The sequence below is a fragment of the Nothoprocta perdicaria genome, unplaced genomic scaffold (genome assembly GCF_003342845.1).
Source record: "Nothoprocta perdicaria isolate Ctin4 unplaced genomic scaffold, notPer1 scaffold_313, whole genome shotgun sequence".
Lineage (NCBI taxonomy): Eukaryota > Metazoa > Chordata > Aves > Tinamiformes > Tinamidae > Nothoprocta > Nothoprocta perdicaria.
Genome location: NW_020455548.1, coordinates 660,245 through 678,587, shown reverse-complemented (window position 1 = coordinate 678,587; position 18,343 = coordinate 660,245). Strand labels below are relative to the sequence as shown.

At 45.4% G+C, this 18,343-nt stretch overlaps 1 protein-coding gene across 1 annotated transcript in view; it reads right to left on the bottom strand.

Moving 5' to 3' along the window:
• FRAS1 (Fraser extracellular matrix complex subunit 1) overlaps positions 1-18,343 on the bottom strand; it is a 96,239-nt gene that overhangs the window by 72,795 nt on the left and 5,101 nt on the right. Inside the window, exons 4-13 of the mRNA XM_026042767.1 lie at positions 17,089-17,181; positions 15,903-16,062; positions 14,916-15,049; positions 12,429-12,512; positions 11,673-11,774; positions 11,364-11,555; positions 7,372-7,461; positions 6,332-6,479; positions 4,362-4,505; positions 4,127-4,261 (exon numbers count right to left, since the gene is read on the bottom strand). Of these exons, the coding sequence (XP_025898552.1) occupies positions 4,127-4,261; positions 4,362-4,505; positions 6,332-6,479; positions 7,372-7,461; positions 11,364-11,555; positions 11,673-11,774; positions 12,429-12,512; positions 14,916-15,049; positions 15,903-16,062; positions 17,089-17,181 (1,282 nt within the window). The remainder of the gene's footprint in view (positions 1-4,126; positions 4,262-4,361; positions 4,506-6,331; positions 6,480-7,371; positions 7,462-11,363; positions 11,556-11,672; positions 11,775-12,428; positions 12,513-14,915; positions 15,050-15,902; positions 16,063-17,088; positions 17,182-18,343) is intronic.

Sequence of the window (18,343 nt, the reverse complement as noted above, 5' to 3'; positions counted from 1 at the left end):
GCACCTTGATGTATGAAAGTTACACAAATAAACACATTTCAGCAAAAGAAACCCTTAAATGAGCCACACTTTGTCCTCTCCGCAGTAGCAGGTGAGGCTGGAAGTCCTTCTGTGGCAGGACCACGTCCAGTGCAGCAGAGCAGGGGGAAGCAGCAGAGTGTCAGCTCCACCAAGTGCTGGTAGCTGTGGCTAACGCAGAACACAACAGACACCAGACATCCTGTCCCAAGGTAAGGACTGTGCACCCTGCTCTGCTCCAATCAATAATTTCTCTTGCTGATAGAAAACCGCACCTCATTCCAGCCCGGATGACTCTCAGGGCTTGTTCACACCCGAAAGCTAACTCCAGCCCATGAGTTCATGTTGCAAATTCCTACTACTGAAATGTCCTCACTTCACCTTCCAGTTGTGCTTTGCTCCTCTCCAAGCTCACTCTATTTTTTGAAGTCTTCCTAAGAGGCCAGACATTAGAGCTATTATTTTCTAATAATAGACTTCTCAAACACAGCTTTGGCCTCTCAATATTAGCGTGTTCTAATACATTGACACTTCTGAAGATACCACAGAAGAGCAGTCCCCATGTCCTCGTTGACCTATTTATTTAGAAAAATACTCAAGTTCTTCCCAGAGATACTTCACCTTTTCAAGACAGACTTCTCCTCCTTGACAGTCTGGCCTCCACATCGATTTGATTTAAACAGACACTCTTGCATACATCTCTATTAAAAACGCACATATGGTGAAAGCAAAGTGGCGATTGTGCTTGGCTCCAGCGTTCTCCCACCTGCACTGAGCTGGCTGCTCCTCAGTACTTCCTCCCCTCAGGCACTTCTCTCTCGCAGCTGCCTCTGTGTAGGTCAAGATTACTCCTTCAGGCACCCAGCACAACATGTTTTGCTGGCTCTAGGTCTGCTACAAACTAGACCCATGCAGGAAGATCTTTGGCACGCCTGTGCCTACTTCCAGGCTCTTGGCTGGAGCTGATATCCAGCAATGCTGCCCCTAGCATTTGGAAGCAGAGCAAATGACCCAAAGTACGGGACAGGTGACAACCTCCTCAGGTAGGACATCAATAAAAGCACCTGCAGCGAGACACCCGGCTCGGAGGCACTGCTCAGTCACTGCCAGGCTCAATGCTCCTCTTGGCCTACAAGACAGCCCCCAATTCCACTGAAAAAGAAGGGGAAAAAACGAGTATTCACTGAACCACTGTCAGGTGAAATATCTTTGCCTGCAGCAACTGAGTGAGTGCCTGATAACAAATCAATAGAAGAGACTGTATTGCCAGGAAACTTGTTTTCACCTTTCCTGGCTATTTTCAGTTCAGGTTTGGGCAGGGCTATTTTGTACTTTCTCCTCTGCACAGTGGACACAAAAGCAAGTTCCTGCTCTTAACCAGACACTGCAGCTGAATGAAAGATATTCAGAAAGCAGATCTGGCCTTCCAGTTTCAAGAGGATGCCCAGATACTCTGCCTCAGCTGACAACCACTAAGTGCCAGGTATGAGCAACGAGTGCTTTCCATGCCCTGCCTTTCTGTGTCTCTTACTGGTGTCAGCAAAGGTGCTACATGCCAGTGCAAAGGGCATCCCACCAACCCAATGAGAAGTCTTTGCGTGGCTTTTGGAGAGCACAGATGGGTTCCAAGCACCCTACACTGTGTGGCAGCAAGAAACACCTCTCCTGTCCTCGCTGTGAGCTGGGAAAGCTCAGCTCAGCCAGATACAGTCATGCAGTCTCAAGGTAGGTCTCTGGAGTCAGGATACAGCAAAGAAGGACAGGGCACGGACAGAGATCCCAGCTGTGGAGTGACTGGGTCTGTTAGCATCAAGTTACACATTTCAGTTTTTGCACTTTGGGGGATCAAAGCAGAAACACTCGAGTTCTGCCTAGGCTTTTGGATAATCCTGAAAATACAAATGATTAAATTGCAAAAATGCAGTGAGTGCACTGAAAACTCCAAGTCCGTTGAGTCCTTCTGTTTTACCAGACAGTTATATAAAAATATATACATTTTTCCCTTTCACTTTGCTTTGGCTTTTTTTTTTTTTTTTTTTTTTTTTTTTTTTTTTTTTCTGGCAAGGAAGACTTAACCACTCCGCCTTAAACAGGATTCAATCCAACCTACGGTTATCAAATACACTATGTGCCCAAGCTTGCCCCCTTTTATTCTCAAATCTCCTTTCTTTTAAGGGTTTCCATACCATACAGAGGGGAAGGGAGGGAGAGTGATAACTCTGGGGTATGAGTAGAATGTGAAAAGATCAAACAACTCCATTCCAAAATTCAAACTAGATCCAGAAAGACAAATTCACTGTGTTCTGTTGTTGCAACGCCGACAACAGTGTTAAGCAGCTAGTTCTTACCTCCAAAGCCAATTCCTCAAGATAATTTGTTGGAATTGTAACAATTATCTCATTTAACCTTTCTGTGATTTTGGAACAAACTTTTCACAAATTTTACAACCATTTTAAGAAAAATCATCCCAAACAGCTTAAAGGCAGTTTGGACAGCCAGATCTGTAAAATGGAGAGCATACAAAGGAAGGACTATCGGCAATGAGTTGTGGTCTGTGTCTGAAACTTAAGGCTTTCTCCACTGCTTTTATTTTACGCAGAAAATGCAGCCAGGCAGAACTAAAGCAAATTGGTTTAATTCCCTTGAGGAAACAGGAACAAATTTTCCCAGCAACTTTGGTCTACAAGCATGCGTGACTGCAGATTTGGATGGAATGTACGAGCAGTAATCCACAAAACAGTAATAAAACGAAACATTAGCCTTTTCCCTACCGCTACAGCAGTACATGGGCACTGCCAGTTAAAACATCAGGAGCAGGTGGAAAGGAAACAGTAAAATAAAAGCAAATGAAGTAGAAGATCGTTTGGTACTTAAGCCTATAAAGTTTTCTGGATCAAGTCCCTCTTTTCTGATTATACATGTATAATGGAGACCTAGTCTGTGGTCACTGCAGGAAGGTGGAGGTTTTTCCAAGTTTTAAAACATGAAACAAATAGCCAGCGACTCAAAACAAACTGTATTAAAAAGGAAGCTGGACTTAGGGTCTGAAATGTTTTTCCCTGAAATCTGCCCAAAGCACTAAGCCTATGCTTAATTTTAAGCAGGAAGGCTAGTTTCAAGGAAATTGAAGTGATGGCACAACAAGTTAAGCCTGTGCTCCAGTCTTTTGTTGAATTAGGGCTGCAGAAAGAATTAAAGGCCTTTGCAAAAGGCCAACTTCAAAAGCAAAAATGCTTTAACTTTAAAGAAACAAGAAAATCTTCAGGAGGGAAAAGGAGGGAAAAGGAAAAGTCTGGACAACACACAAGTATTCCAAAGGAGTGGGTGAAGCTCATACAAACACTGCCATAGTTCCATCCACATTTCCCAGTCTTAATCTCACTCTCTAAAATCACAAAGATACAGGATTTAGACACTATTACTATTTCACACTGTATAAAGATTTTTTTCCGAGAACAGTTGGCCCAACCAACTATCAGCAAGAGAGCACTGTACAAGGGAAATAAATGGAAAAGCAAAGGGCAGAACATCAAAACAGTATTTTCTGTGATTTTTCTCTGGCTCTAAACCCCCATCTCTCCTTGTACTTCCCCAAGCACATCCAAGTACTGTCTTTTGAGAGGTCTGGCAGTAGCAGCTGCAGCTTAGTCTGCACTGAACTCAAGGAAAATCCCAACGGCTCAGCTGGCTAGGCAGGGCTCACAGTGTTACCCCCTTTGCAAAACCAGCGTGTGCATCCTGCGCTACCTGACCCACACTTCAGTAGCACAAAACACACGGTCACAGTTCCAAAAGGGCATTCCGAATTGAAAGAAGACTGTGGTGAAAACCTGCAATGGGGTCGTTAAAGGGTGGGAGTTTTCGACCAGCAGAAACGACCTGCTGAGGAATTTTAATGAATATTCCCTAGACTAGTAATCAATTTTACCCAGTATGACTTCATTCCTCTGTTCACTCCTTGCTTTACTCTATGGCAAACATTAACACCTATGTCAACAGCAGATCCCTCAGCTGAGAGTATACCTAAGAGCTTGGATAGAGCTTTGTCTGCTCACTTGCTCTCACAAATTATCACAAAATCTCTCATTTTATTGTTCTGTTAAGTTACCTGCGCAGAGGAGCTGATCCTGAAAGAAGTCCTGCCCGCACGAAGTCACACACTGCCCATTCTTCAGCAGCAGGGATGCTTGGCACGAGGAGCACTCGAACCCATTGCTACAGCTTGAACACGTTTCGTTGCAGGCTTCCAGCAAAAAAAGCAAAGGAAAAGTGCATTAATATATGGAAGGCACAAGCATGGCAGGCTCTGAAGCTTGCAGAATCGAAGCCCTTGCAGGGGGTACCTAAGCAAGTCCCTGCATCCTGGTAGAAGCCCAAGTCACACTTCTCCACACAGCGTCCGCTCTGCAGCTGCTTCCTGGCGTCGCGGCAGACGTTACAGTGGTCGACGGACTGCGAGCAGGTCAAGCAGTCCGCGTGGCACTCCACTGTCAGGGGGAAAGACACAAAGGCAAATGCATCAGCTTTCAGGCAGGCAGGCAGAAAATAACTCATGCTCAAAGATGTGAGTGGCCACGGGTGTCTCCTCAATTAGCCTGGCTGGTCTGTCTGCAGAGGGCAAGACAGGGACTAAATCTTCCTTAATGCTGAATTACTTGTTGGAAGAAAACCTCTCTGTTCCTCCCTGAAAAGTCAGCAGAAAGGGTTCAGATTCTGCAAACTAACTTAGAAATTTGCAAAAATTGTTCCTAAAGGAGGATAACAGGAATTAGAGAAAGCAGACAGTCAAGCGCAACAATGAATCCAAACCAAAAAAACGAAAGAAATGCATAGGATGTGCTGTCTCTAACCATTTTGTTGTATTAACTTTCCAAGGGCACATGCAGCCCTTCCCTACTGCCTGACAAGGATCTGGCTGCTTTGGGTGGTACCGACTGGATCATTTTTCCCTAAGTAGGGAAAAATAACCTTCCCAACTAGGGAAAATACCCTCTGCCCCAGTCCAGACATTGTCAGCAAGAACAGACTACAGCTTCTTTCAGCATCAGATCCTCTCTACCAATTGAGAATAAATGGCTTTTTTCTGCTTCTTGCAGTGTGCCTATGAGAAAAAGCAACTAATCTATACTGGCTTTAAGGAAACAGGTACATTAGGCACATGATAAACGCAGGGCTTCGGTGAAAGAAATTGCCTTGAAAATTTTGCCTTTTAAGACACAGAAACACAGCTTTACACAACAGCCACCACACAGTGACTTCAAAGCTGCTGTTTTCCACAGAGTTACTGTTCTAGAAGAGGTCGTGTTCTCAAGAGTAACCAGTATGTGGTGGCACCTCGTGATAATAAAGAGAACAGATGGGTGTCGAGAGCCCCTTATACTCTCTCCTCTCCTTAGCAGTCTGGGCAGAAGCTGCTCTCTTTGAAAATCCAGAAGGATTTTGTATGATCTGTCCAAAATCCATTTTCCTCACTTTTCAATTTGCACTGCTTTGCATTTTTATTAGAATGCTGTAAATAACAAGCTTTAAAACATTAATATGGCAAGTGCGCCAAGTGACTCGGGCAAATGACAGCATAATTAAACTGGGAAGCTATTTTCGTTTTACTGAGACAAACCATTAACCCAAGCACTCTGATAAAAACACACTTAGATGAATGCTGCGAGGACAGCTCCCAATACAAACCTTTAGCAAACCACAGATAAAGCCTCCCAACTATGAAGTGTAAATGAAGGAGGAGAACAATATCCTGGAGAAAAATGAATTTATATGCAAAGTTACCAAATAGCTAGGGCCATTCTAATCTTTCTGAACAATTATTAACCGGGAGTCATTCAGCCCCAGGTGAGCTTGTGGCATAAACAGTCTAAGCAAGCTCCTACTATTCTTCCCCTCCCTCAAAATAATCATGAACTCATAAACTCCAGAGTTTTTGTTAAGATTCAGAAAGCAGCAGCCTTCTGCCCTAGAAAACTACTTGTGTTGCAAAAAAAAAAAAAAGGAAAAATCAACACAAAAACTTTCCCAGAGACACTTTTGCTGAAGGAAAACTGTAAAGAGAATGAGCTAAACCACGGGAAGTCAATGGCAGCCTTTGGATGGAGTCCTGCACCCCTCCTGAAACGCCAATTAAATTATAAGGAAACAGTTAACTAGCAACTGCAGAGGGAATGAAGACAAGTTAAAATTCAACGCAGGGCTCAGAACAGCATGGAAGGCAATGGGGAAACAGAGGCCACCCGGATCCCGGAGCTGCTCCCAGGCCAGAGGCGCAGGGAAGAGGCTCCCGGCCAGGGCAGGGGTTGGTGCCTACCTGGCTGGCAGCGCGGGCAGCACTCGCCGTCCTCGGCCACGGCCAGGCTGCCGAGCGCGCAGGGCGGGCACGAGCGCTGCAGGCAGGTCACCTCGGCGGCCCGGCACTCGCACTCTCTGCACGGGCCCTCGCTCCACGACTCGCCGTCCTGCACGGGGCGACACCGAAGGGCTCCGTTAGTGGGTCCTTGGTCCAGCCCAGCAACAAGAGTTTTGATCTGCTTTGGATCTGAATGATATCTTTTATCTGCTCTGAATTTACACACTTGCATGGGTCATTACAGCCTTCTCCTCCATTAGGATTTATCCCAGCTACTTGTAAAACTTTAAATCTCTTTCTAACCTTTGACAGCATTTTACATCCTCTCCTCCTTTGCTCTGCTGCCTTGTTCTCCATCACTCTGCCAGTTCCTTCTGAGGAAGTCCAAAGGCAGAAAGTATTTTACATGTCCATGAAACCAGCATTAAACTTGCCATTTCCCACTTGTGTTGGCAAACAGCAGCTACCAGTACTGGTACTCATCTGTCAGAGCATCAGAAAGTCCATCCTGGCTTTGTCTCAACAAAGAAACCCCAAATTTTGTTTTGCAGGAACACGAAAAGGAAAGTTCCTTGAAAATATTCATAAAATAAGGGACTCCTGCTGCAGTGAAAATTATAATCAGTGGAATACATAATCAGAAAGCTACACATTGCCTTGGCTTTGTAGCCCCCAAATGTATAGTATGAAAGTCAGGCATCCTAAATGCCCACGAGATTCACACGGAACCAGTGGGTATGTGTATTAAATATTAAGGAGAGATGACTGAGGGTATCACGCAGAAGAAAGCAAGGCAAATCTAAATTCCAGAGCAGATGTACACGTTATAAACAAGTGCGTTTTTTAAGTTCTAAAAGCAGTTGGGAGACTATATTAGTGGATCATCCTTCCCCTCCGCTTGCAAGGAATGTCCTTCTCAGAAGAGCTGGGGAGGAAGATCCTCTTCCCTGGGACTTTGGGAGCAGAGCCCTCTAGGTGCTCTGAGTTACCAGGACACTCACCTCTTTGACATGTCCTCTGTAAATACAGTGACGCTTGTGTGAAACACATTCAGGGCAGCACTTCCCATCTAGGTGAATTAATTCTTCATCCTGTGAAGGGAAAGGTTGCAGGAGGTTAGATGGGATCAAAAGCACCGAAATACTGTGGAATGCAGAGACAGAAGCGCTCCTGCCCTGGAATGCGATCTTCCCTATCCAATTCCACCTTATCTCCACCATATCCTGCCTCATCTCTATATGTACAGCCTAAAAAATGTGCTTAATGAACACTGTAGCTGCAGAACAAATCCCAGAAAAGGTTAGGGAAGACAGTGATAAGGACATTGCTGCATCCCTATATCCTGCAGGGAAAGAAACCCTCTGAAATAATCCACTGAAAATACAGAGAACGGGAGATATATATATATTTTAATTTACAGTGGACTTCCAGGATGTTTTTTGGCCACCATCTCCATGAAACTTACCTTCATTTTCAAGTCGCTACTTTTCTCCTAAGCAAAAGGCCAAAAATGTTTTGGACAAATTTCAAAGCATCTGCCCTCTTTATCCCAGATGGAAAAAGCCTGTTCTTTGTCACAACATCACACAATTTACTGAAATTACTTCGGCGTGGAGATAAGAATTTAGACTAGGGGCAGGGAATGAAGTGCCCTGACTTGTCACAACTTTTTGCGCCTAAGCAGAAGTTGAATATTTATGAGAAGGGGAGACTGTGTCTTAAGGAGACAACAAGCAGCTCAAAAAGAAACAGCTTCAATGCCTTGGCAAGGTTCTCATGCATGCTGAACAGAGGCAAGGAAACACCACAGTAACAAAAGTTACAAACGGATGGCTAAATTAGATTATTTCACTGCCCTGGGCACTGGTTAAATGTCTCTTTCCCTGTTAAATGTCAGTGCTGATACCCATTCCCAATCTCTCCGTGTAGTATCTCTCTAGCGTCACAACCAGGGCGATTCCAGATTTATCACAAAGCAGAGAAGTCACAATTGGCCCGTAACTGTCTGCAAGGGGCCCATAACCCAACCAAGCCACAGATTTCCCCCTGGTTTCCATCTAGCTCAAGGCCACCTTCCTTTGGGGGCTCACGAAATCCAGCTGAGCTCCAAGTTTACTGCCTGGCTGGTTTACACTGCCCAGGCATCTCGTTCACTACGGTCACACCCAGACACTTTTTGCCACTCCACTTCAGCACATCTAGCAGTCTGTATATGTAAACTATTTTGTACCTATACCGTGCAGTAACACCCCCAGTTCCTGTTAATTTTGCCAAGGCACAACAGCTAGTCCACGCTACGCTCAGGAATGCTCAGACATTTCTGGGAATGGGTAAGAGAGCAGAGACCACCCAGTTTTCACTCACCTGGGACCACACACAGCCTAAAATCTTTCTCTGATGGTTCTAAACGCGTTCCCTACTTTAATCATTACTTCAAAACGCCCTTGGCTGTGGTTGGGTCTCATGTAAACGTACTGTAAAGGCTCCCATTCCCATCCCTGCCCACATCCCCCTGCCACACACACACTAAAGGAAAACTGAGAACGGCCAAGTTGGGGGGGATATGCATCCCCAGCCGCGCTGCAGGGACACGATTCACTGCACTCCAGGCAGTGAATGCTGGAAGGTGCTAGTGGGCTGTGAGGCAGAAATGGGAAAATAAGCAGTTTATGCAAGTCTCTCTCATGCTCATTCGCATCCACATCCACATGCACCACTCATGAGTCCCAACTTGCCAGCTCTGCTGCTTCCAAGTGTCGCGGTAACTGCCGTGGGCTGCTCTCTTGGTGCAGCCACCCAGCACCCTGCAGGACCTGCCTCGCTGTCCCATGGGACCTACAGCAGGGACGTCAGGTAGCACCCCAGGGCCGCAGGCACCCACCACCCATCCTGCTCACAGCCCTGCCTCAGTGGTCTCACCCCGGCGCTCTCTTGGCTGCCCTGGGAAGCACGGCCTGTTGGTCGAGCACATCCTTCTCATGGCCCTACCTGGGACAAGTTAGGCTGCTGCAGAACCTCCAATCCCCAGCTCACCAGCAACCCGCTCTAAGTGGGTTTTGGAAGATCAGTGCAGAATGACCACAGCCACTTTCCTGCTGCAGCCGCTGGACAGGTTTGTCTGAAAGGGTTTAAAAGCTAAGCCTGTATTACCCTGTGCTCGGGTAATACTGCTACGCCGTGTCAAGCTCTCCAGGATTTGCAGTTTAAATCTGTGGCCTCATTACGCTTTAAACAGGACGATGTGACCAGAAAATTAATAGTGCCTTGAGGAAGAGATGAATCCAAAGGCTTCTAGCTTCATCTCAGCTCAGATTTATCGATGTAGGTGCCTGCAAACAAGATTTGCACCTCAAAGAGAAAAAGAGAAGGGGAAAAGAAAATAATGTATATTCTTTTTGAGTAAATATTTTATTGTATTAAATTAATGTGCACCTTGTACTATTGAGCTAAACTATGACTGCAGGTGTCTTGAGGAAGTCAGTTTATCTTAAGGAAAGCCATGCAGGATTATAAATCCTTGGGCAAATATCTTTTATCAAGTGCTCTCCTCCTGCTGTCCTCACAGTAATCACATTTCATTGAATTCAGAACAGCAGCCACCTGTACCCTGAGAAATAACCCTTTTTTTTCAGATGCTCAAGCATTAAACTGGCTGGTTACCTTTGACATGTCAAGTGTGAAAGAAAACTGCATGAGTGGCAGAGTTGCTTTTGAATCCCATTCTGTTCCTAACCCTATTTCTTAACACCTTCAGCTGCTGTCCTGTAAAATACTTGTGTTTTTTCTGAATAATGGATTCCTCACCAGAACCCAGGGCAAGAACATGGATATTAAATCACTGTCCGTATTGAGCCATGACAGCGTGCCATCATCATTAGTGCAAATGATTCCATTTTCAGCCATAGGCACGCGGGAAGCTGACTGAAGCAGATGTCAGTGCACAGGATTTTATGGCAATCGTGACTTCCACCCTCTGGAATCTCTCCGAGCAGTTTAAATTATATGATCATCAGCAGTGCTACACCGAGGGACAAGAGTTCAGATGCCACGCGCAATCCATATTTGTTAGTTGGAGGACACAACCTCAGATGAAGGTGCATGTATTTTTTATTCCTACATACATCACATCTGCATTATGTATCATTTGGGATTGTGCTCATGGATTCTAACTTTCTGGAAGAGCCATTCAAGTGTTCCAAAGCAGGGAGGCCATCGTGTGCAGCATGCAGAGTTTGGCTGGAATTCAGGCCCAGTGCAAGGGTGCTGGCACGTGAGATTTATCTTGTAGGCCGAGTCATCAGAAAACCACTGTTAGTGAGAGAAAAACCTCAGAAAGCTACAATCTATTCCCTTCTCTTCACTGACTCTGTGGAGCAGTTGCAGCAGAGCAGGTATTAAACTGTTAATTTAAGCAGACGCAGCGACAAGCCCCACGGAAGTTTTGTCCCACTGCAATCCAAAAAAGCACAGTCAAAAAATGTTTTTGTCTGTGTGTGTGTGCAGGCTCAGATGGGTGCACGTGGATGGTGGGGAGAAGAACATTCAACCCTATCTAATGCCTTTTTCATATTCATTAAGAGCAACTACAACACAACCTGCCAGGGGATTATTTTTTTGGAGCAAAACACACAAAATTCCTTACCAATTTCACTCAGAAGGGCATGAAAAAATGGAGAAAAGGGGGACACTGCCTTGCACAACAGTGTGGAAGCAGTGTGGGAGACAATCCAAAATAAATTAGCAATTGACTCTCACTAGTTTTCCTCACAATATAAGCTTGCTGAGCAGCCAACCTTGCTTGGGAAAATCCCAAGCTTGCTCCTGTTTTCTACGAAGTGCTTTCAAGGCAATTGTACTAAACAAGCCACAAGCGAAGAGCAGGTTCTTTGACTGTCTCAAGATATCAGCTAAGAAAGAAAAAAAAAAAAAAACGGAGGCATGGGGGAATCACAGGACTTGAGAGAGAGATTTTGCAAGGAAAAACCTTTCTCACCTTGGCACACTCCACTCTGGCACACTCTGCTTTCTGGCAGGCGACCTGCCCTCTGTCACACATGCAGAAGTCGCAGCGGGTGCTATTCCACATGTCACTGTGGTACCGGATGGTGCCCTCATAGAAGCAGCTCCCCTTGGCAGCGACGCATTCCGCACAGCACTTGCCCCAGCGCTGCACTTTGGTGGCCCCCTGGAAAACAGCAGTTCCCCCCTGGAAAACATCCCGTCGAGCGGGACCCTCTCAACCCTTCCACAATGGCAGTGACCCGGGCAGCCAGGGTATCAGAACTGAGTGATGTTTAGCTACCTTTTCACAGGTGATGGATTCACAGGTCTCCCTCAGACATCTGACTTCCCCTCGGGAACACGCACAGGTAGTACAGGCATTTTTTTTCCACTGTTCGCCATGCTGTTCAAAAAGAACACGAGACATGTATGTAATTGTCAAATACCCTTCACAGATGCCCAAAGGATCTGCAGAAATCCGTGCTTCTGATTGGAAGCAATCACTTCCCTGCATGTCTATATGCAAACAAACTTCTCTTGGCAAACATACTTCTCTGTATGCAAACAAACCGCTCTTTAAAAATGCTAATAAACGCATTATCAGTCACAAAAACTAAAAATACAAGGTCTAGATGACTGATATGCATATCTCATCAATTGCTAGCTAATGACATTGCTGAGGCCCTAACAGACATTATTACCAGTAAACCTCACATATATACATATGCATTAAATAATTCATTACATTAATTCCAGGTGATACAATGAAAGCTATGAATACTTCGACCTTTGCAAATGCTTTTTGCCTTCCTGCTTCAAGAAAGTGTGAAAAGCAAGTGCCTCATCTGCTTCATCCTGCAATCTTCCTTTCTGTTTGCCAGCAAGTTCTTATCTAGTCTTATTCCTTTCAACTCTTCCGCCTTTCCAGAAAGAAAAAAATGCAGTGCTGTACTAAGCTATCAGTGCTGGCACAGAGTCAGACATTATGGAGAAGGGAAAGGGAGATGTGCCAGAAGTTGTGAACAGTTGGCCTTTGGTGGGCCTTATCAAAGGTTACCTGGTACACTCTTCCTGACACTGAGCAGGGCTTGGGAACACATTCCGGGCAGCATTTTCCCGGAGACATCACCAAAACTTCATCCTAAAGGGAGAGCAAAATAAATAGAATGAGAGTAGGAAGGGCTGGTATGGGGCTCAGCATCTCTGCCTGGATTTCCAGGCACTGTGGGTTATCTGTGTGATAACCCACAGCCTCACAAGACTTGATTTGGGCTCCAGTCCCTGAGACCATCAATGTGGGAGGTTAGGAACAAACACATTCCTGACATCTCTTTCTGTAGACTTCTGTAGCATGGCAATCAAGGCCCAGATATACACCCACCACAGAGAAAAAATGTTATCAAGTTATCAATGACAGTTTTCCCAGCAGGGCTAAAGGAGTTTTTTCATGGATTATGTTGGGACAGCACGAAGGAGTCCTTCCCTTTGGCTCTGGTGACTGCTTATCGGGCAGAGACAACTGGTGGCAAAACTCCCTAAAAAGAAGCCAGGAGAGTGAGCTGAAACTGCCAGACACTCATTTAATTTTGCAGTGGAGGCAGCAAGCACGCCGGGCAGACTCGACAAGCTTGCATGTTCGGAGAAAATATATCCACGGAAAGCACATTCTTCACTCCTGGCTTCTTTTTTCATGGTACTTTGGTACTAAGTTGGAAGTGAGGACTTGCAATTCCTCTTCTCCTGGGGCTGACATATTCAGGCGCCCTTCTGCAGCAAGTATTTCGGAACATGGATCCCCTCGGCACCCAGGAAAAAGCACCCTTATCTGAAAGCTGTAACATGAGTTTAATACTTGTTGCCACCATACTGGAAGAAAGTATTTATTTGCTTTTTTTTTTTTTTTTTTTTTTTTTTTTTTGCAGGAACTGTAGTTAGAAGAGACCAGGATAAAGGCATTCGCAAGACAACAACAGGTATGATCAAGTAGAGCTCCTGCATGTCCTGCCAATGTCCCTTCCAATGGGCACCATATTAGGGAATAGGAGCACTGTGATAACTAGCTTGTTATCACAACTAACTAACTTGTTGCACTAACTTGTCTGTTTTAGCCAGTTATCCTCACATACATCACAGCCACATCCACAAAGTCACTTCTATTTCCACAAATGAAATCCCAGTGACTGGAAGGTTAAACATTAGTGTGATCAGCATTGATGCATTTGGAGCAGTATCCAAATTGAGTATCTTAGGAGAAAACAATGCACAGCATGCAGAGCAACAGGGGAGTTTTCCTTCAAACAGACAAACAAACAAAAAACGCTGTTAATTACACAACCATCTAGTCTTGCAATAGAAAATTGGATAAGCAGCAAGAAAAAAGACTACTAAGATTAATGCTTTTGTTTTACAGCGTGCTACAGGGCTGTCAGAGCCAGAGCACACTTTTCAAGGGCACTGGAGTTCTTGTTTCACCACTGGAATAAGTTCAGTAGATAAAAGTATTGGAGAAACTGCAGTTTCAATGACATAAAGTCGAAGCCAGCCAAAAAGAGGATCTCTCAGGGGGCCAGATCCTGCATTTCAGAGCTGTCACTGGCAAGATACACTGCTGAAAATGAGAATGTGGGAAGCCCAAGAAAGCTGGTGCAATAGGCCCAATGAAAAGAAATCCATGGAGCATAGTTGCACCCTCAGGTCTCATTTCTGCTTTGCAATATAATAAAGAGAATGTAAAGAATCTAGTCACTTGTATAGAGTATTGTACACAGTCTGCTTTCTTTACTAACCCTTGTGCTAACACTGTATATAATCCCGTTGAATTTTGGCTGGGTTTATCGCTGCACAAGTACTAAGAATTCATCATTACTGTCCACAGCAAAGACCTTTGAGACAGGAATGTCCCAGTTCTCTCATTTGGGCTCGAAAAGTAAGTCTCTACTTGAGCCTGGGTAAGTTATCTACTGATTTTACCGATCCGCAGATCTCCTCTGAAACAAAAGCACATGTAAGGAATAGTGCTCTGGGAGTTTCTTTCTGTTTGAAGCAGCCTTTTATTTTTGAAGCCTTTTTAGTCACAAGGGAATTTCATAAGCATTTGACTATTTTCAACTGCATTTCTGTAGCTCTCGTAAACAGAATAAAGAGGAACTGCAAATAAAGCAGGTGAAATCAGAAATGGAAGTTTGTGGAGACAAATCCCCATCAAGCTTCTTGCTCTTTCATTCCTTTCTACAGAGAAATCAAAGCACTTTCTGATCAACTCTGAAGCATGGTTTTAGCACAAAACCAAACGCATAGTTTCTTTGGATAATAGTTTCACCTAGTTAGCCAGCAAATGCATGAAAAGAGTAAATTTGTGGGGAAGGAACATGTTGGGAAAGAGATGGGTATACCGACACATTTATCCAACATTCTGTATTTCTAGAAATTAAAGCTCCCCTTTCCAAATCACCCATTTCCCTCACAAGAGACGCGCTCATTAGTTTGTAACATCTTGTCAAGGAAAAGCAAAGAGCCGAGAATAACGTCCCGGAGGGGCCCTGACCTGACTGCACAGCACGGGCTGGCAGGAAGCCACGAAGCACTGAGTGGCGCCGTCCCTGCAGATGCACTTGGAGCACTGGCTGAGCCGCCAAGCCTCTCCATCCCGGAACGAGCGGCCGTCGAAGGAGCACGACTCTAAAAGACATTTAAGACATGGGGTAACTCTCTTGTCACACGTCTCTTAATCGCTTTCCACTCCCCATTCCTCTTCAGGGCGAGCACGCCCACTGTTCCCAAGGGGCTCCCGGGTTCCGGATGGGCTTGCTGCACAATGCGCCCCGTTCCCCGGCACAGTCCCCGCAGCTTTTCACTTGCTGCAACAATTGCACAAGGTTGACGTCAGTCGTGTGTTAGCAGGTTCAGCTGTTGCCTACGGAAATACAGCAACACGGGAATATTGTGTTCCTCGGTACTTTGGGGAAAGAAAAGAGTGCAGCAGGAAAATGTGCATCAGGAGTCCTTATTCACGGATACGCCTGTGGCACAACGCTATCTTCAAAAACAAGCCCGAGTGATGAGAATACTTAAAACAGATTTTGTGCATCTTAGAAGTAGAAATCCCCGTTTCTCAAAGTAGCAAATAATTATAACAATTCCCACGGTTTTCAAGGGCTTTAGACTCATGAATCAAGAGCTCTGGATGTACTGCTCCCAATGGATTTGAATGAGAAGAAGTATCCAACAGCTGAGGCATTTTTTGGAGCTTGAAGCATAAATCTGCAAGGGCACCCTCGCTACACAGGGAATATCTGCATTCTTTTCCCTAAATCACGGTCTCAAAAGCAAGGAGAGAACACTAGACACATCGGTTCACAGCTGAAAGTTTATCACTTGCTTCTGACCTGTGGGTGAAGCCCTTAGGAATGTAAATACAGGGAGAGGACAAAAAGAGAACAAGCAGAGGCCCTTGCCCTAGGTGCTCAACAGAATTTAGCAGGGCAAGAAAGGTCTGGGGCCTGCCGGTGCCCCCTTCACACACAGTCCTCACCTCCAAGGCCCACGCAGGTGGGACAGCAGGCTCCTCGGGCAGTGTATTGCAGCTCCCCGCTTCCGCAGGCCAGGGCTGGGCAGGCCTCGGGGGTGCAGTTCACCTTGCCGTGGGCACAGAAGCACAGGCTGCATCCCGAGCCGGCCCACTGCGTGCCGTGCTGCAACACACAACCACAAAAAGCAGGGAGAAAAACCATGCAGGAATCGACCTGCCGAGGACACCCACACAGTTCAGTACTTCACCGTGAGGAAAATCTTGTTAACTCGATTCTTTAATGAAGTGACAACACTTGTATATTGAGCGGGGAGGGGAGAAAGAAATGGCCCCAAAAGAAAAATGTTGATGCACTGCAGCGCTTGCCAACAAATCCCTCCTCTTCCAGCCTCTTCTATCTGCCTCATCACCGATTTGTGTCGGTCACGCCAGCCCAATAAAACAGGGAGCTATAATCGCCCTCTGGGGTGCTGAACATACGAGACCTCAGAACTACTTGGCATTTCAGCAGGTTTCTAAAGATTTGCACCTTATGTTTCCTGTCAAATAAATTCATAAGAGAGCAGAGCTCAAGCCCCTGGCCTTGCTGTTAGGACATCCTTCTCCGTTCACCTATTGTGGCATGAACTACTGCCCAGGAATGTCCACATCATCCTTCCTTTGCACACTTATTCTTACTGTTTTGGTCTTTCGTGTCCCCTAGGTGAAGTCGCAGCCTGTAATGTGCTTCTTGAATAATTCAAGGTTACAAAATACATAATCCCGGGACACAGGAGAGCGATTAATTTCTACCAGTACAGATTGCTGCTTCTTTCAGCAATCCTGAAATTTCCTGAAGAAAACCTTCCTTCGGGGCAGCTAATGTGCCAAATTCACCATATTTTACTTCTAGCATTTCCATATTGTCTCGGACCCGCCATGGGAACAGAAAAGTGAATGAACGGACAGCAAACTTTCTCCCCTTAAGTCAAACCTGACAAGCTGTTGCTCGGCCCCACATTATCTTTTCACAAACCCCCTCAGACGAAACGTCCCCTATGTTACATTATCTGATAGTGACAGAACACAGCAGAGATGGAAACAGTGACAAGGAACGATCCTTCTTCCCCAGGCCAGCTGACAAGAAGCAAAGAGTCAGAGGGCTGAATGCTGCAACGTCGCTGCCGAGGGACACGACAGAGCAACTCACCCCGTGGGTCTGTCCTTCGTGCTGGCAAAATCCTTCAGCTCGGGAGGCGCACGTGGGGCAGCACTTGTTGGGGGCTATTTGGAGCACTTCTCCCTAGACAGAATCAAGAGGCCAGTAAGTATTGAACATGAAATAGGAAGCCTAACTGGAAAGGACGGACAGGGGACAGCATCCAACAACACTACCTCTTAGGTTTAATAACCAGCACTTCTTTGAATGACAGTTTTTGATAAACCAACTATCGAGCACTTCCAGCTGCAGCACGTGTGGGTGACACAGCTAATACTTTGCTTTGCCCAAATCAAGGGGCTTAGTGAGCTGCCTGCCCGCTGCGTTATGTTGGTAGCAGGGAACACAGGATGCTGAGGGAGGCACCTGTCTGGCTACCACATCGGGCCATAAGCAAACAGCATCAGAGAATACCTCAGCCAACACCAGGAAGGACCTTGGCCTTTCCTTTCAAGGAAGGCAAAGCTCTTTTCTTTCAAAAAAAAGGATTCTTTGAAACGTCTCTGTGGACTCTGCAAACAGAGCTCCCACATTCCCTCCAACACTCACAGCTGTGTGATAAATATCCCACGCCTGGCACCGTGTCCCATAGACACTGCAGCTGCAGCAGGATCTTACTTTGCAAGGGTGTCCCTGTGGGCAACAGCACCAAGAGTCCTTGGCACCCCTTGGGAGCTTCCATGGATCTTGTGGATCCAAGGAATTCAAGAATCACATATTTCTATTCATGGATCATGCATTTTTTCCCCTACAATTAATTAAACAAACAGAAAGACCAGAAATTTTTAGCTATAAAAAGACCAGAAATTTTTAACCATCTGAGAGTTATTGGAGCACGAAAGCTGGAGAAGGCTCAAATGGAAACAGAGAAACAAAAGGAGGGAAGAAAGTCACAGATTCAGACAGTGAAATGAAGAAAAAAGCTACCCATAAAGCCACCCTCCTTAAAATAGTGCCAAGGTGCTTCGCAGGAGAAAAGCTTCATCCTTGCTCCTTTGAAAGGTTATAGCCAGCTTGTAAGGCATTGCTCTTGACCAAGAAGGAGTAATTATTTACTGTAATATAAGAAAAATGAAGATTGTGCAATACAAAGACGTCTTACCTGTCACCTCTGTATTAGTAATGATAAAAGCAACCAGAGTTATTTGAAAATGTCACAAGTTTTCTTTCTACGTTTTCTAAAGGAAACAATTTTCAAACTGGAAAAAAAGCTTCTCGCTTCAAGGTTTCCTCCAATGTCATATTT